We start from the raw sequence: 25,579 nt of genomic DNA, 5'->3' as shown, positions 1-25,579 counted from the left end.
CAGCTCCTCCTTGGAAACTCTATGGGGCAGTTCTACTCTGTCCTGTAGAGTCACTGTGAGTCAGAATCAACTTGATGGCATGCAACAACAACATCATAATCTTCAACATTTATTTCATAACTCATATGATAACTCATAAAAATGCCCCTGCCCCCTTTTTCCCCAATAATTAGCAACTCGACTGCTAACTGAAAGGTTGGCAGTTTGGACCCACCCGCTGCTTCTCAGGAGAAAGATATGGCAGTCTGCTTCTGTAAAGATTAAAGCCTTTTATGAGGCAGTTCTACTCTGTTGTATAGGGTTGCTCTGAGTCCAAATAGACTCGATGGCAATGGGTTTGCATTTTTGTAAGGCTGCTAGTGGTACTACCTTCATAGTTGACATTTGGCTAAATGGGAAAATGAACCCTAATCTCATCTTTTTTCATCTTTTAAAGGTCTTCCTTTGAAGGCTCTGCTTCTCCTAGTATATGGTGACCAGCATTCTTTTTTTTTTTTTTTTTTACCAATCCTTGTAAAATTCACACATTTACACACTTCAGTTGTCAAAACACAATTAAGGACTACTAATTAATTTTGGGGATTAGATTTTTCATCTCAATTACCCCGTGCCAAATCCCCCGTCATCCCTAAATTTCTGTGATTGCAGAGAAAAATCTTAACGTTTGCTATTTGACTTAACCTATACTTTGATTCTGATCAGAATTTGAGTCCCTTTACATTTATTATGATGTTCTTCTGTTTATTTATTTATTTATTTTTCCTTAGGATGACTGTCTTTTAAAGGTATGGTATAATATAGAAAACTGGCGGACAGCTGTTACCTCTCCAGATGGAAGTTCAGAAAAACAATCCCAAGGGGAAATTGACTTTTCATTTATATATCTGGCCCATCCTCGAGCTGTAAATGGATTTTCCTGGCGTAAGACGAGCAAATATATGCCTAGGTTAGTGTTTTTTATTTCTTTTCTCATCTTCGGAGTCCACAGCTATAGCTTCTGAGCCTATGAAGATTTGGGTAATATAAGATACCCCCTGACCGGCACCCTCTAGCCACCGGTCGTAAAATGAGCTTAAGCTGAGATAACTTACCTCCCCATCCAGTGTCTTTAAGTGATGAAATTGTGCATCTTACTTTTCTTTATGTTCTGTATCCAACTCTTTCATCTTTTGTCACCCTCCAGATTGCTGTTTGAATGGACTTTTTCACATTTCACTCCCTCGTCTTACACCTTCTAGTATCTGTCTCCTCTTGATTCCCTTTTAACAGCTTTATTGAGAAGATGTAACGTGAAACCTAGAACATTTACTTGACTGCACCCAACATCTTTGAGGAAAAGGGAATGGGTTAACACCCCCATGTTATTATGCATTGACTAGGTTTTAGTTTAACACACATACACCCACACAAACACATAGACACACTTTAGTGCTTCCTTTCTTTCCTGTATCCTTTGAAAGACTTGATACCACATTGAATTTAAATAAGCCTTTATTTAGATAAGCAATTTTTTTTTTTTTTTTTTTTATAGAGGCCTATTACCCACTTAAATATAGGTAGAAATTTCTTTCTGTTTCATATGGCCATTTCAATTTAACTGCATCATGTGAACAATGCAGTTTTTCCCTTATCTTTTCAGTGGATTTTGTCACCTGCAACATTCTAGGTTGATCTGTGGTAGTGTACTTGGATTATTTGCTGACTTTATTTTTGCTTTTCTGAGCCAGCTGAGAATACCTAGATTTTTTGAGTTATTTTCTGGTGCGATAGTTCTGCTCTTTCTACCCCAGCCTCTACTCCAACAAAGCAGAGAGTAGGACATATTCTAGGAACAGTAATGGTCTTAGAAGAATGTGTCAGAGTCTTTGGGCTAAAAGAGAGTGGTGTAGACAATCTGTGTAGTGAGTGAAAGTGCCCTCACTCCAGCTTCACTTTAAGAACTGTTACTCTGGTACTTCTGAGACCATTGTGTGTGTGTGTGTCTGTTTAAAACAGAATGAACTTTTGTCATATGTTAACTCTCCTTTTAAAAAGTTATAAATGACCCCAGTAAAAATGCAGCCATCACTAGCTGTGATTGTTTTTTGTTTTTTTTTTTCCTTAAAGACGGAAGTAATATTTTGGCAAACTGTGAGTCTTTTAGAAAAATCTGAGGATTACATCATTTCAGAGTCTGATTTCTATTGATGTATCCAAGTGTTTTCATTCTCAGTTGCTCAAACCACCAGAATACTAAAAAAGAGACTTATGAAGCATTGTATCTTTTGAGAGGGCAGTCACATCTGCTTCTGACATACTGGTTCACTCAGTCTCGGCAGATTGAGTGAAGGCAGAAGCAGATGCCTAAACTGGGCCATTACAGATGCAATGATAAGAGCAATAAGGCATACCAGTTTTCTCCCCCTCCCCTTACCCATGTACCTTTTATCTCAATTAAATTCTGCGGCATAGGGAACTATAATGTAAGGAACTAGACTTCTCTATCGGTTAGTTATGCATCTTTTAGAGACCTCCAGAATTATACGTTCAGACCCCTGCCATTTAGGAACTGGTCAGTCTCCCTGAGCTTTTACAGTTTTGTCCTTGATGTTCACCAACTGCCTGCCAGGCATATAGTGGAAAGGCCATCCCTTTCTCATGAGACTGAGAGAGATCACTTCAAAGACCATTGCTACTTCTCATGTGTCATCTTTAATAGGCAAAACATATGCTTTGTTTTTCACATAAAATTAAGATGTTCAATCGGATGGCTAATATTGTATGCAAGGGGTCTCTTGGATTGAGAGAGAAGAATGGGGAAGTTTTTGTAAGGAGCATTTTTTTTTTTACTAAATTGGTGAATGTGGAATGGGTTGGGGGTATTTAGTAATTTCTTTGAAAGAACCTCCAAGTTGGTTCTAGATAATCTAATTTCAAAAATACAATATCCTGTTGTTGCATAAAGATAAGGCAGGTATTGCGGGCATTTAGCCATCACATGGTTGCCTTATATAAGGTCATAACTTTTTTTGGCTATACCTGAATATGATGTGTTACTAAAAGCAGGATGTGAGATCTCTGGTGAAAAAAGGAGAAAAGCGGAGGTATTACCAGAGAAATGCTTCAAACAGGTCAGAGTATTTCCTTCTGTCCCCCATCTCTCCTTCCCTAGCACCCCAACAACTTCTGTCCTCCCCAAACCTCTTGCTTCTCCCTCCTTCCCCATCCGTCCCTCCTCCTCCTCAAACACCCTTCCCTCCTCTTCTTCAAACAGAGCAGGGCACATTTTCCTCCCCGTTTTTCCTCCAACCTCCTATTCTCTTTTCTATCTTTAGCTTCTTCCTTCCGTTCCCAACCCCTGCTGCTATGTGTAAGACCTGGTATCCTGGGGAGAGTCACCTGGGGCCACCCTTACTCCAAATTCAAGGCCTTTTTCATGCTTCTGAGTTGTGTACCTTTATCATTTGCCTTGTTGCCCCTCCCTCAGTTTTTATGCCTCTTCTGATTGCTGCTGTTCAACCCTTTAGTCTCCTGCTTACTGTTCTTCCTTTATAAGCCTTTCCATTCTACCGTTTACTAATTGGCACTATGAACCTTGAACTTTCCATATTCTTATGCCCTTTAATGTATTACTTTCTACTTGCCTTTCAATATCATTGCTACTGCCTGTGTATATATAAATGTGCTAAAGAGAACCTAAGAGAGGAAGGGAGGCTAGGAGAGTGTGAGAGGAAGATAGAGAGGGAGTTAAAAGGAGGGAGAGATGGAGGGGGAAAGAGGAGGAAAAGGAGGATGGGAAATAGAGGTGGTAGTGAAGAGGAAAGGTGGAAGTAGAGGTAGAGGGGGAGCAGCAGGGGTTGGGAAAGGAAGGAAGAAGCTAAAGACAGAAAAGAGAATAGGAGGTTGGAGGAAAAACGGGGAGGAAAATGTGTCCTGCTCTGTTTGAGGAAGAGGAGGGACGGATGGGGAAGGAGGGAGAAGCAAGAGGTTTGGGGAGGACAGAAGTTGGAGGGGTACTAAGGAAGGAGAGATGGGGAACGGAAGGAAGACATAGGGAGGGTGGCCTGGAGAGTCTGGGAGGCAGAGAATCAGGGGTCAACCAAGGGAGGAAAACCCAGAGATGGGGTAGAAGGGGTAGAAGTGGACTGAGAATAGGGGAGACCAGGGCTGGAGGAAGTTAGAGAGAGAGGAGAAGGGAGGCCCAAGGGGAGAGCAACCAAGACAAAACATTCTCCACCTCTGCTACTTGTTCTTTTATAATCAGGTAGGTATGTTTAACTAATCGGCTACTATAGAATATTTTATTTCTTTTTTTTTTAACTTGCTGAGTTACCTGATTATTTTTTAATCACGTAAGTTTGAAGAAGTACCTACTATAGGATATCGTGACTTTTTTCTTTCTTTTTTTCTAGACTTTCTCAGTTACCCAATTGTGAAGGCAATCTTTGTTGATAGCCTTTCAGCTTTTGAACTCTTGATGTTTATACGGTTGATTAATATAGTAGTAATTGATTTTGCCTTTATTTATGGAGGTGGTAAAAAGGTAATTCACTGAAAGTCAACGATGACTAAGGAGGGAGGTGGTTAGTGCTTACTTTATAGTGTGTTTTGCTCTTCTATTTTGTGATGTGTTTTCTGTCCTTCCACTTTACTGCTTTGAACATATGTTAGGCAAATGGATCGAATATTTAATATAGTTTGTTAGTGACCAGTATGCAGATGACTTTACAGGAAGTAAAAATGAAGCATTATGAAATAATTCAAATAATAACCATCCTGGTGGTGTGGTGGTTAAGAGCTTGGGTGCTAACTGAAAGGTTGGTAGTTTGAACCCACCAGCAGCTCTGTGGGAGAAATACATGACAGGTTGCTTCCATAAAGATTACAGCCTTGGAAACTTTATGGGGCAGTTTTACTCTGTCCTTTCTGGAAACCCTGGTGGCTTTGTGGTTAAGAGTTTGGCTGTTAACCAAAAGATTGGCAGTTTGAATCTACCAGGTGCTCCTTGGAAGCCCCATGGGGCAGTTCTGCCCTGTCCTATAGGGTCACTATGAGTCTGAATTGACTTAATGACAATGGGTTTTTTTTGTTTGTTTGTTTGTTTGTTTTTGGTATTGGGTCTCTATGAGTCAGAATTGACTCCACGGCAATGGAAATATAAATTAGAAATTTTTCTTAGAAGATGTAGTTTTTCTCTTGCTTGTTATCTGTGGGGTTATAGCTTGATTTCAGTCTTTCTTCTTTAGATATAAGAACAAGGTTGAATTTTTTAAAAAATAACTACCAAATTCTTGATAGAAAAGAAATAGGTTGGCAGACTTTGCTGTGATAGAATCAAACATCCCTTCAGTTGTGGTGGATCTGACTAATACCTTGAATATTTGTGTATCGACATTTTCTTCTTTGGTACTTTATTTGTGTGCATTTAAAAAATTATAGAAACATTGTAGAATTGTAAAATGTGTATCACTGTGTGGAAATTGTATTTTTGCCTCTAAAATCTTTTTACTCTTTAGGGCTTCTGTATGTAACGTACTGTTGACTTGCTGCAAAGATAATGTATGTCGTCTTTGGGTAGAGACATTTTTACCAAATGATTGTTTGCTGTATGGAGGTGACTACAGCCATTGGAATGAACCAGTTAATTTAACAAATAACTTCAAGAGAAATGCTTCCAGTAAAGAACGAGTTCAAAATGCTTTAGAAGTGAGTGTTTTTGCTACATGTTATTTTCTAAGTTTTAAAACCTTTTGTACATGGCCTTTTTTTGTAATAATCATTCTAATTAATATTCAAGGTTATGTGGGTAATTGTAAAGAACAAATATGCCAGAAGAGCAGTTTTCAGGAATTTTTCAGTTTTTTTTTGTTTCATAAATATATACTTGGAGATTTTATCTAAGACACAAAACTACCTATAATTATGAAGCCAGCTGAAGATAGAATAATACAGACTCCTTTTATTGATATTGAAAACAGCAAGTAATCTAAAAATAATTTATCTTTGAATACTTGGTGTGATTATGGAGCAACTATGTATTTTTCAAATTTGGATAGTATTCTGTTGGCACAGAATAGCATTAAATATGTATTGTGTGGTACTCGGCAACTGATAGAATGATTTTGTGTAATAAAGCTGAAACAAGTCCTTGACTAGGAATCTGAAGACTTTCGTTCTACTTTTAGCTCAGCCTCGTATTAGACAGGTGATCTTGGGTTCTGTGTAAACTGTTTTCTCATAAGAAAGATGAGAATAGCAATACTTGCACTGTCTGCCTTATTGGAGCAAGTAAGATAATCTCTGTGAAAAGGCTTTGTAATTATGAAATACATTCTAATGTATGATGGTGATACTATTCAGTGCACCAGGGTTAGGGCAAGTCATCTGTGGGTACAGTGAAAGCTGTATACATGGAGACATGGTTTCCACAGACACAGTATTGTAAACATTTTTATTTTTGCTTTTAAGTTCAGGAAATTAATTATAAGGAAATAAACCAAATGAAACTCAGTTGCAAAGTATTATGTGAAGGTTAAGAGAAGGGCCAGACAGTTTTAAGTTCTGATCTTATTTTTTAGGTTTCAAATTTGCTGTACAAGATATTTTTACATATTTATAAGATCATCTGATTTAGGATCTGTATGATATCTAGCAGTCAGTATGTAATCTGTACAAATATAACTTATTACAACCTAGGCAGTAGTTTTGTTTTGTTTTTTATTCACCCAGGTAAATCTGAGACATTTTCGTAGAGGTCGGAGGAGATCGCTTGCACTGGTAGCACACACCGGATACCTGCCACATCAGCAGGATCCACATCACGTCCACAGGAACGCCCCACTGCATGCCAATGCGCTTTGCCACTTTCATATTGCTGCCAGCATCAACCCGGCCACAGGTAATAAAACACTGTTCAAAGTATGTTTTAGGAATTCAGTAGATGGATTTTATAATAAGTAAGTTACAATTTTAGTTTTTGATAAATAAGAAATTGGGGGGGTGACTTTTTAAACTAACTTTTCATTGTACCCACCTCCCTGGTTACAGAGAAACAAGATGTTGTTTGTTTGCTTTCTCAGGCTGTGATTTGGTTTGTGGCTTAATATCTTAATAAGTCATTGAGATAGTCACTATTTATTCATTCAAAAGTTGAGATTTGAGCCAAGAGCTAATATAATAGAGGTTAACACTACAGAACTGCTGTTTCATAATTATCGTATAGTGGCATAGTAACAGGGCCCTGGTGGTATAGCGGTTAAGGGCTATGGCTGCTAACCAAATGGTTGGTAGTTTGAATCCACCAGCTACTCCTTAGAAGCCCTAATGGGGCGTTCTACTCTATCCTTATAGGGTTGCTATGAGTTGGAATCGACTTAGTAGCACCGGGTTTTGTTTTTTTTTTTGGTATCTGTCTTAGATGAACAAGGTTATTAAAGAAGTTAATAAGTTAGTCTATTAAGTTAAAAAAAAAGTTGTTGATACTTAGATACATAGATTGCTAGTTCCTTTGACATCACGATGATGACAATTTTCATTGTAGTTCAAGGTTAAAATACGCTGCTACTTAAGTTCGTGTTTAAATAAAGATTTTTCTATTAATAATTACAGGTATTTTTTTCTTGAGAATATTATTTTAGTATTAGAGAAAACATCTGTATAGTTAAATAAATTAGATTATATAATCTAGAATGTATACTTTCATCTCATTTATAATAGTTATGTTAAATTTTCCATTTAAATGTGTTATCAATAATAGTGGCAGACAATAGCGTATTTATGTTGGGAGTCTTATTTAAACGTTAAATAAAATGTATTTCAGAGGCTTAAAGATAAAGATAAACAGTATTAAAAAAAGAGAGAGATCTGGAAGTTTCATATCCTGGAATTGTAGAAATTTTTATTTTGTAACTTTTTTTTTCTTTATAGACATTCCACTTCTTCCTTCTATTACATCACTAAGTCTCAATGAAGAAGAGGAGAAAAGTGGACCTTTTGTGGTACACTGGCTGAATAATAAAGAGTTACATTTTACTTTATCCATGGAAGTCTTTCTACAGCAACTTAGAAAAAGTTTTGAACAACCATCATCTGAGGCCAGTGTAGAAGACTATAATCAGGCTGATGTAAAATCTGATGAAGGTAAAGCTTTAAAAAGGATGAAAAACTTGAATTTCTTTTTTTTAATATTAATGGTTTTTATATTAGGGTGACACTGACTATTGTCAGAAATAAACTCCAAATGGCATAATACAAACTTACTAGCTCATTTAATAATCCAACATAGATACACCTACTCCTCACTAATTGACTGTCTCTTTATTTGACATTACCCTTAATCAGTGCTATTTTTCTATCACTGTTAACCCTCCTTTTCTCTCTCTCCCCAATCCCTGATAATCACTAATGAGCTTTTGCCTCTATACATTTACCTTTTCTTGTGTTTTTATGTAAATGAGGTCATACAGTATTTGTCCTTTTGTAATTGGCTTATTTCTCTCAGCATATCTTTGGTCTCCATCCATATTGTAGCATATATCAAGACATCATTTCTCCTATGGGCTGAGTAGTATTCCATTATATGTATGTACTACATACATATAATGTCCATTCATTTGTTGATAGGCATTTAGGTTGTTTGCACCTTTTGGTTATTGTGAATAGTGCTGCCTTTAAGTCTTTTGGGTATATACCTAGGAGTAGAATTTCTTGGTCATATAGTAGTTCTATTTTTAGTTTTTTTGAGGAATTGCCACACTGGTTTCCACAACAGCTAAACCATTTTGAATTTCCACTGGCAATGGATAAGTGTTCTAATTTCCCCACTTCTTCCCCAACATTTTTTATTTTCTTTTTTTGTTGTTTGTTTTTAAATCTTAGATATCCTAGTATGAGTGAAATGGTATCTCATTGTGGTTTTGATTTGCATCTCTCTGATGGCTAATTACACTGAGCTTCTTTTCATGTTTGATGGCCATTTGAATGTCCTCTTTGGTAAAATGTCTATTTGAGTCTTTCGTGCATTTTATTGTATTGGGTTATTTTGTCTTTTTGTTGTTGTCGATTTTATATATATTTTGGTCATTAGATTCTTGTTGGGTATATGGTTTACAAAGATATTCTCCCAGACAGTATCTTGTCTTTTTTCACTTTTTGGTAAAGTTTTTCATTTTTATGAGGTCCCATTTATTTATTTTGTCTTTTACTGTGTGTGCTTTTGTTATTACATTAAATAATCCATTGTTCAAAGCTAGGCCTGAATAGTGTTGCCCTTACTTGTTCTTTTAAGAAATTTCTGGTTTTAGTTTGCATGTTTAGGTCCTCAGTCCATTTTGAATTTGATTTTTCTGTGTAGTGTGAAGTATGGGTCCTGTTTAGTATTTCTGCATATGGAAATCCAATTTTTCCAGCACCGTTTATTGAAGAGACTTATCTTTCCCCATCAAGCAGATTTAGCACCCTTGTCACAATCCATTGACCGTAGATATGTGGGTTTGTTTCTGGACTCTCAATTCTGTTCAGCTGGTCTATTGTTGTACCAGTACTAGGCTGTTTTTATTACTATACCTGTATAAAATAGTATGTTTTAAATGTGTGAGAACTCCTACCTTTTTCTTCTCTTTCAACATTGCTTTAGCTATTCTGGGTCTATTCCATTCCATAAAAAGTTAAGGACTGATTTTCCTGTTTCTGCAAAAAAGGCTGTTGGAATTTTGATTAGAGCTCTGGTGAACCTGTATATCACTTTGGGTAGTATTGACGTCTTAAGTCTTCCAATCCATGAACATGGACCATCTTTCCGTGTATTTCAGTCTTCTTTAATCTCTTTCAGCAGTGTTTGATAGTTTTCATTGAATCAGTCCTTCGCATCCCTAGTTAGATTTCTTTCTAGGTATTTTATTCTCTTAGATGTTATTGTAAATGGAATTGTTACCCTCATTTCCCTTTCAGATTTCTCATTGCTGGTGTATTAGAAACCTATCTGATTTTTGTTTGTTGACCTTATTCCCTACATCTTTGCTAAATTCTTCCATTAGCTCTGGAAGTTTTCTTGTAGACTATTTGAGTTGATTTGTGCTTTTTATTTGCCTTGTAAATAGTCAAAACATTTTTTGAGCATCTCTTTTAAGAAAGCTGGTTATTCATAACTATAGATGGCTGGGATTTTTTTTTTTTTAAAGATCAGAATACAAATAATTACCTTCATTAAAAAAAAATTATTTTTAATTACCTGTGTTGAGAGAAATCTGGAAATGAGTACTATAATTGCATGTATTTAAAATGGATTCTTTAAGATGTCGTTTCAGTTGTAAGTGCATATACCTAGAAGATAATTTGTGTAGCTGACTCAGATTTGGATAAATCTGCTATTATGAAGAAAAGTACAAATTACATTCTAAAAATATATTTAAAAAATTCAGTCCTGGATTTATAAGCCCAATTCCAACTCTTTCATTTTACCATAAGCATAACCGAAGTCCAGAAAAGTGCTATGTCTTACCGAAGTTTAGTGGAGTAGTTAATTGTGGGACATGGTTAAGAAACCAGTTTACCTATTTTCCCAGTTTTTTTATATTAGTCTTTCTACTAATAATCCACTGACTTAGTCCTATAAGCCTTCTTCTAACTTACTGAAAACCAAACTGAGTCAACTCCAAATAGCTTTATATTCTGGAGCAAAGTTACTTTTAAAAGGGAGCACATTTCTTCTTAATGTGAGAATTATTAGGTTTTTTTTTCTTTTAATCTCAAATGCATTTTTAAAGGTATTTCTTCATGTACAGTAATAGCTTGATGGTATTTACTTGGTTTATAACGTTTCTCTTATAGAAACGGATGATGGTGTTGATGATTTGAAAATGAATCATGAAAAGAAGGAATTGGGCAATGATAAAGTGGTCCCAAACTCAAGTTATGTACCGTTGCCATCAGCTGCCATTGATCATCAAATTGAAGTACTTCTGTCTGAATGGAGTAAAAATGCAGACATGCTATTCAGTATTCATCCCATGGATGGTTCTTTGCTGGTTTGGCATGTGGATTGGCTGGATGAATACCAGCCTGGTATGTTTCGTCAAGTGCAGGTACTGTTATTATAATCTACTTGTTAAACGTATATACTGTTTCATTATACCACTTTATATAATTTCATATATTCTAATACTTGCTTTCTTAATCCTAGGTGTCCTTTGTTTCCAGAATTCCTGTAGCTTTCCCCACAGGCGATGCGAACTCTCTCTGTAAAAGCATAGTGATGTATGCCTGTACGAAGAATGTTGACTTGGCTATTCAGCAAGGCAAACAAAAGCCTTCTAGTCTCACACATTCCACGTCAATGCTTATCTCTTCTGGTCACAGTAAATCAACTAATAGTTTAAAATTAAGTATTTTCACCCCAAATGTTATGATGATTTCAAAGCACGCCGATGGTTCTCTCAATCAGTGGCTGGTCAGTTTTGCTGAGGAATCTGCTTTTTCTACAGTTCTCAGTATTTCCCACAAATCCAGATATTGTGGTCATCGCTTTCATCTTAATGATTTAGCTTGCCATTCAGTGTTACCATTATTGCTAACAACATCACACCATAATGCATTAAGGACACCAGATGTTGATAACCAAAAGCAACCTTATGATGGTGTCAATACTGAAGAATGTTCTCTGGGACAACAGAATCAAAGCACCATTGATGTGGTATTTCAGGATCCTAATGCAGTTTACAGTGAGCTTATTCTTTGGAGGGTTGATCCAGTTGGTCCATTGTCTTTTTCTGGAGGTGTTTCTGAGCTTGCCCGGATTAATTCTCTTCACGTTTCTGCCTTTTCCAATGTGGCATGGCTGCCTACTCTTATACCCAGTTACTGTCTAGGTAAGCATTCTGTTTTTTTATTTAAGACATTTAGTTTAGTTTTGCTTTTTTTTTTACATTATCCCTAAACTATTAAATTTTAAATGTTTGCGAATGCTTTCTAGGTGCATACTGCAACTCTCCTAGTGCATGCTTTGTAGCAAGTGATGGACAGTATCTGAGATTATATGAAGCAGTTATTGATGCCAAGAAACTCTTATATGAGCTTTCCAACCCTGAAATTTCTGTAAGTAAATTGTTTTAAAAAGTCTTTTTAAGTATATAATGCTTTAGGTACTTAATCTGTAATTATTGGGTGTGTTCTAGAATTGTGGCATATAACTTGTAATAAATATGTATATCTTTTTTATTTATTTATTAATTTTTTCCATATTTGTATTGTACCCTTCTAGTAATTCTTTTTGTTCCTTAAATTCCTTTAAAAACATTTCTTTTGTTCAACAAGTAGAGTCTATTTTCCTATAACATGTGTTTCTGTAACACCTGTTAGCTCATAGATAAATAGGTACTAATAGTAGTATAATGTGGAAGTTATGTTGGCTCATGCACATTTTTTCTTCTAGACATAGGAGCTGGAATAACGGCAGTGAAATTTTAATCTTAAGCAAGCAAGGAGAAAGCCCTTAGCTTGGTTGTAATACAGGCAAGAGTCTTTTCAACACCATTGCAAACCTTTTGCCTTATGACAGGCTATACTTTTTCCTGTGCCCAACTAATAGCATCCTACCATCTGTATTGTCTCAACACCTCCAGCAAGCTAGGATTTTTACTCTTTTGGTTTTTGTGTTTTTTAATATTCTTATGCAGGCTTTAGCCATACTGAGCTGCTTACTTAGGAAATTCAAGCCATCTTTCCAGCTACCAATTAATGTTTTTGTTAATGCTCTAGTTACAAAACTGTATAGGTTTCAGTGTTCAGCCCCAATGCTGTTTTTTTTGGGGGGGAGCTATTTTTTAACTGTGATTTGCAAAGTTTTTGAAATACACGCATAGTATTAGCAAAGGCACCTGTGTTTATTGAGGGCCTTCTGTGTATCAGGCGTTGTTTTAGGCACTGGGAATTTAGATGTGAACAAAATAGACAAAAATCCATTATTATAGAGCTTACATTCTACTGATGGAAGATGAGGGGGCAGGGAGAAGGTAAAAATATATTAATTAAATACTCCGGAGAGAAACAGAGCTGCAAAGGAAATGGAGTGCCAAGTAAGGAACTGGTCAGGGAAAACCTCACAGATTAGGTAACATTTGGAGTAAAAACCTGAAGGAGGTAAGAGACCTAACTAGCTATGTGGATATTTGTTGTTGTCATGTGCCATTGAGTCAGTCCAACACATAGCAACTCTACAGGAGAGTAGAATTGCCTCATAGGGTTTCCCAGGCTGTAATCTTCACAGGAGCATATTGTCCAGACCTTGCTCCCATGGAGCCACCGATGAGTTTGAACTGCCAACCTTTTGGTTAGCAGCCATGTGCTTAACCATTGCACCACCAGGGCTCCTTCATGGATGTTTAGAGGAAGAGTATTTCAGGTAGAGGGACACCAGTGCAGAGACCCAGAGGTCAGAGTATGTTTTGTATATAAAGGGAACAGCAAGGAGGCCTTTGTGGCTGGAGTAGAGTAAGTGAGGTAGAGAGTAGAAGTTGGAGTTGAGGTCAGAGGTTAGCCTGGCCAGATCATATAAGGCTTCATAGACCATTGTGGTGACTTTGGCTTTTACTCTGAACTAACATAGAAACCATTGAAGAGAATGATTGAGTGATATGATCTGACGTAGGTTTTAAAAGGATCATTCTAGTTCTGTGTAGATTAGATATGAGAAGTAGGAGTGGAATCAGAGAGACCAATTTAGGAAGCAATTACAGTAGTCCAGGAGAGAGACACAAAGGGGCTTGGACTAGAGTGTTAGCAATAGAAAATGATAAGAATTGGTCAAATTCCAGATGTATTTGGAACATTGAATAGTCTGCATTGGACTGGATATGTATATAGAGAGAGAGAGAGAGAAAGTATGTGTGTATATATAAGAAAAAGATGGCTCCCAAAGTTTGTAACTGAGAAATAGGAAGAATAGAGTTTCCGTGAACTGAGATGAGGAAGGTTGTAGAAGGAGCAGGTTTTAAGGGGCAGGAGGATTCAAGACATGTTAATTTTGGACATGTCGATTTTGAGATGCCTGTTTGATATTCAAGAGACCCAGTAGGCTAGTCTCTGAAGATTGGAAGGAGGCCCAGCCTGAACATATAAAATTGCTAATTGTCAGCATATAGATTTAAAGCCCTGGGACTGGATGAAATCACAAGGGAAAGAGTATATAGTTAGAAGGATTAAATCCTGTGGCATTCCATCATTCCATTGTTAAAAGTGGGATTAAAAAAAAAAACCCGTTGGTATTGAGTCAATTCCAACTCATAGCAACCCTATAGGACAGAGTAGAACTGCCCCATAGGGATTCCATGGAATGGCTGGTAGATTCAAACTGCCAGCCTTTTGGTTAGCAGCTGAGCTCTTAACCACGGTGCCGCCAGGGCTCCGTAAAAGTGGAGTAAATGTGGTTTAATGGAAGCCAAATGAAGAAGAGATTCCGAGGACGAGGGAGTGATCGCTAGAATCAAATGCTTCTGGTGGGTGAAGTAGGATGAGGCTTGAGAATTGACCACGGTTTTTGACAATGTAGAGATCGTTTGTGACTCAGACTAGAGCAGTCGTGAGTGATTCAAGAAATCAATGTGTATAAACAGTGTTTCAACTTATTTCTTTAGATTCATCCCTCCAACTTTTAACTTAATTTTTAAGAAGCGCTGATTCTTGGAACCTTTCATAAAGTGTTAAAGTAGTCCTTCACATCTATAGATATAAAATACTTATTTTCCCCCCAACAATTACCAGGCATTGATTTTGTTTTTCTCTGCATTGACTGAGCTTTTTATTCCTATGTAATTCCTAGTAATTTTTTGTAAATTCAGTTATTTTAATTTGGTAACTTGATGGTACAAAACAACAACAATTTTTAGTAAGGTAAAGTCCTAGAATATTTATAGTTGGAAGGGGTTTGGTGAACTTACTTGGCTTCATGTGAACTTAATTATCTATTATGATTGAAATCTCTTGTTATTTGTTATTAATTATCTTTTAATTTATTTGTTTAGTAAAGGAGATACCTATTTTTTTTTTTTTTTTAAACAGAAATATGTCGGTGAAGTATTTAACATCGTAAGTCAACAATCTACAGCCAGGCCAGGATGCATTATTGCGTTAGATTCCATTACCAAACTTGTAAGTATTATTTTTCTGACTCCTTTTTTCCTCAGTTGCCATTGAGTTGATTCCAGCTCATGACAACCCCATGTGTGTCAGAGTAGAACTGTGATGCATAGGGTTTTCAGCGGCTGGTTTTTCAGAAATAGGTAGCCAGGCTTTTTTTCCAAGGCAGCTCTGGGTGGACTCAAACTGTCTACCCTTCAGTTAGCAGTTGAGTGTCTTAGCCAATTGCACCACCCAAAAATGCCATTTAAAAAAAAAAAAAAAACCTGTTGCCATTGAGTTGATTTCAACTTATAACAACCCTATTAGGTAAATAACATTAGGTGAATAACGTATATGTCAACTTATGTTGGTATTTATTTGCATTCAGCATGGCAGAAAAACACAGCTGCTTCATGTTTTTCAAGAAGATTTCATTTTGAATAATCTCGAGAAGAAAAGTTTGGGAAACGACAGCATTTTATCCGATGCAGGTAAAGAAGCAGTTTTTATTTAATGAGAGAGACTATGTAGAGTATGTTAGGCAGGTAATAAAGATGAATCGATATAATATTTCACATTGTCTATTTGAAGTTAGAATTGCTGTGTAGGCTTGTGATATTTTTATCACGAATATTAGTATATTTTTGTCTTAACCACTAAATAAACATGAAAAAATTGAGGGATATTGTCAGTTATATTTTTCTAAAAACATAATAGAAATGTTTTATCATTAATGTATTGAGTGTTCTTTGCATGGATGGTGTACTGTATAAATCTATTTGCATAATAGACACATCTGACCTTTTAAAAACTTATATTTTCAAGCGATAGTTTAAAACTGTTATGGTGTTCGGTCTTTAAAGACCAACTACTTTAATGAATACTTTTATAATAATAGAACAATTGAAAATTTTTATTAAACTCCTGCACCCAACATTAACCATTGCTTCGCAAAAAGGAAAGCTGAGGAAAATAAAGCTAAAATCTCCTGGTCATCATTTTCAATTACAGAGTCAAACCAAACTCAAAAAATGACTTTCCAAAAACTTATAAAGCAATGATAGAATATGTGCCTGTTGCTTGAAAAGTCAGTTATCAAGCCTCAAATAATATTAATACCTACATTTTCTTTTTGTCCCAGATTTTTTTCTTTTTTCTCTGGTACATTGTTTTTTCTTTCACCTTTTCCATTTTCTTATCCTTTGAGAATTACTCCCTAGAGTTCTGCACTTTTATGATGAATGCCTAATTTCTTACCATTGCTTTCACTTGAGAATTTTCCCTGAGAATTTATAAAGTTCATAAATACACTTTATCAATATGCTCTCATAACTTCTGAACATAGCGAGGAAAGGATGTTAAAGATGAGGAATAAAGGTGTCAGGATAAAGGATTATTTATATATACAAAAATGTTCTTTATATTTCCTTTTTATATTAAAATATTGATAAAATGTTAATATTGTTAATTATCCACGTCTCTTTAAATTGACCTTTTAAAGAAATTACTTTCCTATAGATTGAATTTTGCTATGATTTTCATTTGTCCTAGCATTTTCTCTTCTAGTATCTTTGAATTTCTAACTTATTTTTTTCCCTTAGGACTATTTTTTTCTTAAGATATTCAGGGAATTTTTACTAGCTTTTACTTCATTATTAGAGTTTCTTAAAAAATGCCAAAGCAATTATGTTTCCTCCTCTTTTGCTCTAGAGTCAAGAACAGAAGACCTGTTTTACAGACATTTTCATTACTGGGGCATTATTTCCTATTAGGGAAATGGTCAGAAAAAGGATTGATTTTTTGTCATTCTTTTTCTTCTGTTATAGGCCCTGATCCTTTTCTTTCTGCTTAATTCTTGTGATCTCAATCTCAATGCCTACCTAACCCAGAGCACATTACCAGTTACTTTTTCATTTTGTCTTCTTAATACAATATGATTTAAAATATTTACTATCTTTCTTTCCTAGTGTTCCCTTGAAATGTTTGTTTTTCCTGTGCACATTTAAAAGGATAAAACCATTGAGCTCTAATAATTCTCTGATTTTTTTACATGTTCTATGATTTTTTTTTTATTTATGTAATTTTTGTTTACATAATTTTGTGTATAAGTATGGCTTATAGTAAAGAAAACATGGGTTAAAATCTATCATAAAGTAAGTTGATTTTTTTTTTTGGTAATAACGAACCACTGATTTTAGATAGATGTGTTTATTTTGAGGAACTCACATACTGTTTAAATTTTACAGTTTGGGCTAAGCAAAATTCTCCTGGATAATAGGTTGTGTGATGAATTTCTATATATTGGTCATCAGATAAAAATCATGACTAGGTCATTCCCTTTTGGCATTTAGTTTACTTGAGAAAATGTTTTGCAGCATAATTTTCATCGTGGTGGTTGACCTAACGTATATATCACATAGTTCCTATCCTCTTAGAAATTTCCTGTTTAATATGATCTAATTTATGTGAACAGTTGGACAGCAATGATTATGTGATTAGAATGTACAGAATATGGAGCAAAGTATAAAATCATATGTGAGTTTTTAAGCCTATTAATGAAAAAAAAAAAAATTAAGGCTAGCCTACATGTGCCTGTTATATTTTTAAGTTAATACAGATCTGCTTTGTAAAATAGCACTTTGTATTTGGAACCATAGGTAAAAGTTTTAAACTATTTCTTTTTTAAAATTCAGTTATTTTAAGTTGCTCTATTAAGAAAGTTGTCTCACTAATCTGTGTTAATTAGTGAAAAATATCATTGATACCAACAGGTAACTCACATAATAGCTTTTCTGAAAAATTCTACCTAATTGTAATAGAGTGCACTCAAGACAACCGGTCATTGTTACACATGTGGAATTTACACTTAAAGTCCATTCCTGTCTCTTTGGGTGAGTCTTCTTTTATAACTATAAAAAAAAACTATAAGCTTGCATAAAGTAACGAATTATACATGTTTATATAGTTCAGGCCTTAAGGCCTTTCTTGTTGAATGGTGATAATTATAATTTGTTCTCTTAATTCAAAGAGCAAACTGGCTCTGGTTTTCTTGCTATAAAGACTATTAATATGTTTAGTTTTTATCTTTTTAAGGCAGTTGTGAATTATGAAATGTTTAATTTCTCTTCAGTTGTGGTATTTATAGAGTTTTCCCCCCAGTTATTGGTTCTTTTTTTATGTTTTATAGATGAAAAAGTAGATATAAAAATATCTGAAGCAGCTTGGCAGCCAGAAGAACATTATTCTTCTCCAGAGAAAAGCCTTCCTTCTTTTTCACAGAAGTATCAAGCTTGCAGAGCAAATCTCCAAAGTACCAGCAAGTTGACCCTTTCTTCAGAAATGGTTTATAGCCAAGAGTTGCATTTACCAGAAGGAGTTGAGATAATAAGTGTTAAGCCGTCAGCAGGTTTGTAAATTTTGTAGAAAGAGACTAATCAAACTTTGGAACCCTTGACAGTTTACCAAGCATTTTAAAAATATGTGCAGCTACCTCTTTCAAATCCTCATAAGTGGAAAGAATATATTGAAGTACCCTACACTGAAAACCTAAATTTTTCATTATGTTTTCAAATTACTCTGATATTTGTCAGCTAATTTCGTCATAAATATGATTTCTAAAACATTTTCTTTGTCTTTCTGGAGAACAAACGGAAAGTTTCTAGGGCACAAATGGTGACTAGGTTGCATCTTATTTGCCAACTGTGGTAATACTGGCAGTGGCTATCTGGAGCCATGTACTGAGAAGAGCTCTAAGTGTGTGGTTATTGCTACATATTGTCATCTTTATTCTAGGAAAGTGGTTCTCAAAATGTGGTCCCTAGACCAGTAGGATCAGCATCACCTGGTAGCTTGTTAAAAATGAAAATTCTTGGGCCACACCCCAAACCTACTAAATCACAAACTCTAGGGTGGGACCAGCACTCTGTTTTAACAAGCCTTCAGATGATTCTCACACATTCAAAAGATTGAGAACCACTTTTCGTTGTAAGGCATCAAGAATACCAAGACAAAGTCCATCTTTTTATCTTCCAGTTCTTTCTTTTTTATAGTCAAATATGGGTCCTTGTTGTTTTTACTACTGTGTTTTGTTTTGGGTTTTTTTTGCCTGATTACTTTGAGTGCTTTTCGTTTTCCCATTTTGTTACTGCTTCAGGCACTTAGTCCTTTCTGAATGATAATGATAATGGGTGATGCTAATTTACAATATTACTATAGTCCTTTTGACTTTTTTTAAACTTTACTATAATTATGTTGAAATGTACTTTTAAAAGATGATAAAATTCTGTATAACACTTCTATATTATAATTAGTAGTTTGTTTAATAATTTAGGACAGTGGCCAGGTACCTGTTTTTGTAAATAAGTTTGATTAGAACACGGCCACACTGACTCATTTTTACTGTTGTGGATGACTGCTTTTGTGCTGCAGTAGCAGAGCTGAGTCGTTGTGACACAGACCCTGTGACCAGCAGAGCCTAAAATAATTATTACTATCTGGCCCTTTAAGAAAGAATTGATTGGCATCTGGTTTAAGAAACAAAGTTGAGAGTATATGATTATATTAAGCCTAAGCAAATGTTAAGTCTCACTTAGGAATCTTCTCAGAATCAATTATCAAATATATCTCAATCTTGAAGGGCCCTATAAAGTGACCATTTAGTACTTAGGTAAGCATGGGTCATTCTCAATTTTATTGAAAAATAATGGAGAAAGAACCAGTGAATGTTGAAAAAATTTTTTAAATATTTTGACACCTTTAAAATGAGACTTATAATACTATATAAAAGTAGCAGAGAGTTGTGAGAAGAATGCTAGATTGAGAATCAGGACTAGAGCTCAGGCTTTCTAATTCTTCTATAGTCTAGCTGTTGAATTTCGGCATAAGATACTCAATGTGTTTGGTCAAGAGTTCTTACCTATAAAATGAAAAAATTGAAGTAAATTATTAATTAAATTGAGTTCCCTTTTGGTTCTAGGTTTTGATGATATTGTCCTTGAATATCTTCTTGTTCTTGATGATCTGGTTGACCCTTAAAATACAAAATATATGTAGCCTGTCATGTTCTTAAAAGTAGTTCACACAAAAGGACTAAAACCTTTAGTACATGAAAACAAAAGTGTTGTAACCAAACTTGATATTTTGTTAATGGATTATTTTCATTTTAGGACATCTGAGTTCTTCTTCCATATATCCTGTATGCAGTGCTCCTTATTTATTGGCAACTTCATGCTCAGATGAGAAAGTAAGATTCTGGCGATGCAGAGTAACAGGTGTAGAATCTGCTACATCACAGAATGGGAAAATGGATCTTGTATACGTTTGGGAAGAATGGCCATTACTTATTGAAGATGGACTTCAGAGCAATAGTAGTATAACTGTACCTGGTAGGCCTGTCGAAGTTAGCTGTGCACACACAAATCGTTTAGCAGTAGCATGTAAGCAGCCTGCTAGTAGAGCTTCTCAGGACTTTACGATGCATGTAAGTATTTTTGAATGTGAGTCTACAGGAGGTTCATGTTGGATCCTTGAACAGACTATTCATTTAGATGAGTTAAGCACAGTTTTGGATTCTGGCATTAGTATTGATAGCAATTTAGTGGCCTATAATAAACAAGAGGCATATTTATCCAGTAAAGAGAGTATCACATCAAACACAAAGCACTTAGTTCACTTAGACTGGATGTCTAGAGAAGATGGTTCTCATATCCTGACTGTAGGAATTGGATCAAAACTTTTTATGTATGGACCCCTGGCTGGCAAGGTACAAGAACAGACTGGTAAGGAAAGCCTGGCATTTCCACTCTGGGAGAGTAATAAAGTTGTACCTGTTTCCAAGTTTGTACTGTTACGAAGTGTGGACTTGGTTTCTTCCGTAGAAGGCTCCCCACCTTTTCCTGTTTCTTTATCATGGGTTCGTGATGGTATCCTTGTGGTAGGAATGGACTGTGAAATGCATGTATATTCCCAGTGGCAGCCATCTTCTAAACAAGAACCTGTTATAACAGATTCATACAGTGGAAGTACTCCATCTATAGTAAGTTTAATAAAACAGAGTAATTCATCAAGTTTTGGATTACATCCCCCAAAGAAAACTCTTACTCGATCCATGACCAGTCTTGCACAGAAAATTTGTGGAAAGAAAACTGCATTTGATCCTTCAATGGATATGGAAGATTCAGGTCTTTTTGAAGCAGCTCATGCACTTTCCCCAACTTTACCTCAGTACCATCCCTTGCAGCTTTTGGAACTCATGGATCTTGGCAAAGTTCGAAGAGCAAAGGCCATCTTGTCTCATCTTGTCAAGTGCATTGCTGGGGAAGTTGTGGCTCTGAATGAAGCTGAATCCAATCATGAACGGCGCCTCAGGTCTCTCACCATCAGTGCTAGTGGAATCACTACTAGAGACCCCCAAGCATTCAACAAGAGTGAAAGTACAGATTACACAGAAATAGATTCTGTCCCTCCACTTCCTTTATATGCTCTGCTTGCAGCAGATGATGATAGCTGTTATTCAGCCTTGGAGAAATCTAGTAACCAGAGTACCTTAAACAAATCAAACCAATTGTCAAATGAAAATTATGATGAGCTTTTTCAGATCTCATCTCTAACATCTGATAGTCATGTGTTAGAGACAGATGAAGAAAATACGAAGCCCAGAGTCATTGACCTTTCACAGTACAGTCCAACTTACTTTGGTCCTGAGCATGCTCAGGTTCTTTCTGGCCACTTACTTCATTCTAGCTTACCAGGACTCAGCCGGATGGAGCAGATGTCTTTAATGGCCTTAGCAGATACAATTGCAACTACAAGCACTGATATTGGAGAAAGCAGAGACAAAAGCCAAGGTAAAACTAAATTCTGTACAGGACTGGAGGAAAATCCAATGATAATATCTTTACTTATTTTCACAAAAAATAACCTTAAATAACTTTTGGTAAAAATAATGCCCACGAAGGTTTTTTAAATCACCGTTGCTGCCTTTACAACAGTACAATTTTAACTTTAATATATACTTAGATTTTCATTAAATAATTATTTTAGGTACCTAAAAATAAAAAGTGTTTTGTTTCATTTTTTTTCTCATTTTGTAATACTTACTGTTAAGAGTTATAATTCAATTTTTTAAAATTGAATTTTTTTTTTCCAGAATGCTAGATTTAATGTTAATATATGGTCCTACCTAGAACGAGTATAAGTATGATAAAATTGGGCCTTTTCCTCAACCAGGAACAGTTTTTTTCTTCTGAACTGTCCTGTCCTGAGTTATGAACAAATTTGAATGTAGAATTCCCACTAAATTATAAATAGCTTCTGAAATTAATAAATCCAGCCTTGTAACAAACCAGATATAAGTTGATAAGACGTACCCTTTGAACTAAATTGAAAGGAAAATACGGGGTATATTAAGTTGGTTTTGAATCTTGACACTTAAAGTAAAAATGATATTACTAATAGATACTAATTTTATGTAAATGGATTATAGGTGTTTTTTTATAGGTTATAGGTCTAATTGTTTGGAGTAAAAATCAAGCTTTCCTACCATATAACCATAACTTCCAGTGTTTGCAGCAGATTCCTAGGATGGATATATATGATCTGTATCCATCTGGAGAATATTATTGTACTATGTACCACAGAGAAAGTTAAACCATTTTAAAACTGTGTCATATGTTATTTAAATAAGATTCTGATCAGAGAAGTTCAGATTATAAAAACTGTCATAGATCCTGAAACAGTTCATTCTCTTTATTATTTTTCCAATTACTTAACTATACTACCTTTTTCTGTGATACACAATTGTGTAGAACAAAGATTACATTTAGACTGGTAACTCTTTTGTCAGTTTAAGAACACTTGATGCTATTTTTATTGCTGTAACATATGCTGATGGCCAAAATTATTAGCATTTACTTGTGTTTTGTTTAATGAAATGTTTTTTGGTTTACAAGTAAAATTAAGTAAATACTTCTTTTTTTCCTGGTTATAGGTGGAGAAACTCTTGATGAATGTGGATTAAAATTTCTTTTGGCTGTTCGACTCCATACTTTTCTTACAACTTCCCTTCCAGCATATCGAGCTCAACTCCTTCACCAAGGTAATTTGGGTAATAATCTACTAAAAGGAAGTAAGGAGAGTAGACAAAGAAGAGAGGTTTGTGGACTTTGAGCTTGTTTTTCTCCAGACATGATAATGCCAACAAATTTGACATATATTAAGCCTCCTTAATTTCTTGTTTAAAATGTTTATTTCTGCTTAATTTTCTTTGCTTAAAACATTGGAATTTTTATTAGTAGATGAAAAGACTTAATGAAGAAAAAGATATTGGGCAAATAAATTCTGTATTACATTTTCAAGCACATCATGTATTAAAGGCCATTTAGTGTCATTTTATTCTCTTTAATTTTTCTTCAGATTTTCCTTTTTGACATTTACCTAAATTCAGCTTCTTTCCCCAAAATTTGAATAACACTTTTGTTTTAAAATAATTTATATACGGTTTAAAATGTTTTACAAAAAAGAGTACAGAACACAGAACATAAAAATGCACCCACCCCCAAAAGTACTATTGGTACATATTTCAGATATTAGTTTAATAACATTAGTACATTTCAGATTCTCTTATATACTATTAACTGGGACTCATAAAGTTATAAGTGACAGAAATCCCACTTATATTAACTTAAAACAGGATATTTATTGGCTCAATACCCAGGAACTTCAAGGACTAGAGCTAGCTTCCAGCATTATCGGATCTACAGCTTAAAAGAGTGTTACTGGGACTCAGCCTCTGCCAGTTGGTCTCTGACTCTGGCTCTTTTTTTTTTTTTCCTTTCTTCACTGCCCTTTTCCTCTCCCTGCATCTTCCTTCCCCTCATTTTGCGTTTAGCTTTGGAAAAGCAAAGCTTAAAATTCTAAATCAAATCCTTTCATTATTTATAAAAATTCATTGAACTTAGTTACGAGGTAATAAAAAATAGAAATTGAAAAATAATTTAGAATAATAGTCCATTCACAGCATAGGTTTTTTGTTTGTTTCTCCTATTTATTTCCAGACTTGGGTATAGTGGACATTTCAGATTTCTTGGCACAGTTTACAAATCTAAGGCCATAATTATGTCAAAATATGTCAAAGCCACATCTTGTGATTAATCATTTATGTTACTCAGGCCTAAGTGTAATAACCCAGTGCCGTCGAGTCAATTCCGACTCACAGTGACCCTACAGGATAGAGTAGAACTGCCCCATAGAATTTCCAAGGAGCACCTGGTGGATTCAAACTGCCGACCTTTTGGTTAGCAGCCGTAGCACTTAACCACTACACCACCAGGGTTTCTAAATGTAATACTCAACAAAATGTATTGTGAAGAGATAGACCAGAAACTGGTTAGTAAACAACACCTGTGTCGACCGGTAGGTTGAGAGAATTGCTGATGTAAACGATGCTAAATAAATATGAAAGTATCTTATTAATATGGTGATTTGAAGTAATAGTAGTTATTATGTGCTAGATTCTATCCTAAATGCTTTAGCTATATTATTTCACTTAATCCTCACAACAATATAAGGTAGGTGCCAGGTTTATTCACATTTTATAAATGAAAAAAAAAAAAAATGGATCAGTAAGAGATAAAGTAACTTTCCCAAGGTTATATGGTCAGTGATAGATCTGCAATTAAATATGTGCATCCTGATTTCAGAGTCTTTGAAGTGCAGTGCTCAGTTCACCAAGCTAATGCCTTTCTGATTCAGTGGAATTAAACCCATAAAGCAAATACTGACCAAAAAAGGTGAGAAGCAGCTGTGAAGAGAGAAATATGCCAGTGTAGAGTATAATGCTTAGATGCTTCCATTTTTCTAAAAAGGGTCATGGGTAATAGCTAGAGAATAAAAATACTGCAGCACAATGGCATTTGCATTTTTTCATGTATTTTCTTAAAAAAAGATGTTTTAACTGGAGAAAATATATGCTCATTTTAGAAGATATTGAAGTGATAAAGTTGTTTGAAGAAGCGAATAAGAAATAATCCATACCCTACTAATTGTAAGACACTTAATTGTAACTCTGTGAGTCTCATGTAAAGCTCAGACATTTTTATCTCAAATATGGAACAAACATTTCTGATAATCATTTTATACAATCACATTTATATTTCATATAAAACATTATTTTTTACATTTCTTTAGGCCTGTCTACTAGTCATTTTGCCTGGGCGTTTCATTCAGTAGCAGAAGAAGAACTGCTGAACATGTTGCCAGCAATGCAAAAAGATGATCCCACATGGTCTGAGCTAAGAGCTATGGGTGTGGGGTGGTGGGTCCGGAATACCCGCAACTTACGCAGATGTATAGAAAAGGTAAGCGTTTTTATTTCGGTGTAATAATGAACTAATATTTTCTTTGCGCATTTCCTTAAATGGCATTCTGTATTTACTCTGCTGTTACTCTTTTTTTTTTAAGCAGTGAAATGTTTTTAAATCGTGTTTGTATT

General features: G+C 35.1%; 1 protein-coding gene across 7 annotated transcripts in view; it reads left to right on the top strand.

Moving 5' to 3' along the window:
- Window positions 1–25,579, top strand: part of DMXL1 (Dmx like 1) — a 171,301-nt gene that overhangs the window by 65,202 nt on the left and 80,520 nt on the right. For all 7 annotated transcript variants that reach the window (XR_002785899.2, XM_010590471.3, XM_010590465.3 and 4 more), the window contains exons 7-20: window positions 768–946; window positions 5,496–5,685; window positions 6,709–6,877; window positions 7,906–8,118; window positions 10,807–11,060; window positions 11,159–11,843; window positions 11,948–12,069; window positions 15,031–15,120; window positions 15,479–15,581; window positions 17,862–17,981; window positions 18,278–18,496; window positions 20,256–21,935; window positions 23,078–23,185; window positions 25,276–25,445. Coding sequence is in view for 6 of the 7 variants with exons in the window: in XM_010590471.3 (XP_010588773.1) it covers window positions 768–946; window positions 5,496–5,685; window positions 6,709–6,877; window positions 7,906–8,118; window positions 10,807–11,060; window positions 11,159–11,843; window positions 11,948–12,069; window positions 15,031–15,120; window positions 15,479–15,581; window positions 17,862–17,981; window positions 18,278–18,496; window positions 20,256–21,935; window positions 23,078–23,185; window positions 25,276–25,445 (4,302 nt within the window). In the remaining variant the exon portion in view is untranslated. The remainder of the gene's footprint in view (window positions 1–767; window positions 947–5,495; window positions 5,686–6,708; window positions 6,878–7,905; window positions 8,119–10,806; window positions 11,061–11,158; window positions 11,844–11,947; window positions 12,070–15,030; window positions 15,121–15,478; window positions 15,582–17,861; window positions 17,982–18,277; window positions 18,497–20,255; window positions 21,936–23,077; window positions 23,186–25,275; window positions 25,446–25,579) is intronic.

The sequence above is a fragment of the Loxodonta africana genome, chromosome 2, assembly GCF_030014295.1.
Source record: "Loxodonta africana isolate mLoxAfr1 chromosome 2, mLoxAfr1.hap2, whole genome shotgun sequence".
In the NCBI taxonomy this organism is placed as follows: Eukaryota; Metazoa; Chordata; class Mammalia; order Proboscidea; family Elephantidae; genus Loxodonta; species Loxodonta africana.
Note: the sequence above shows the minus strand (reverse complement) of the source record. Positions and strands in the feature narration are given on the sequence as shown.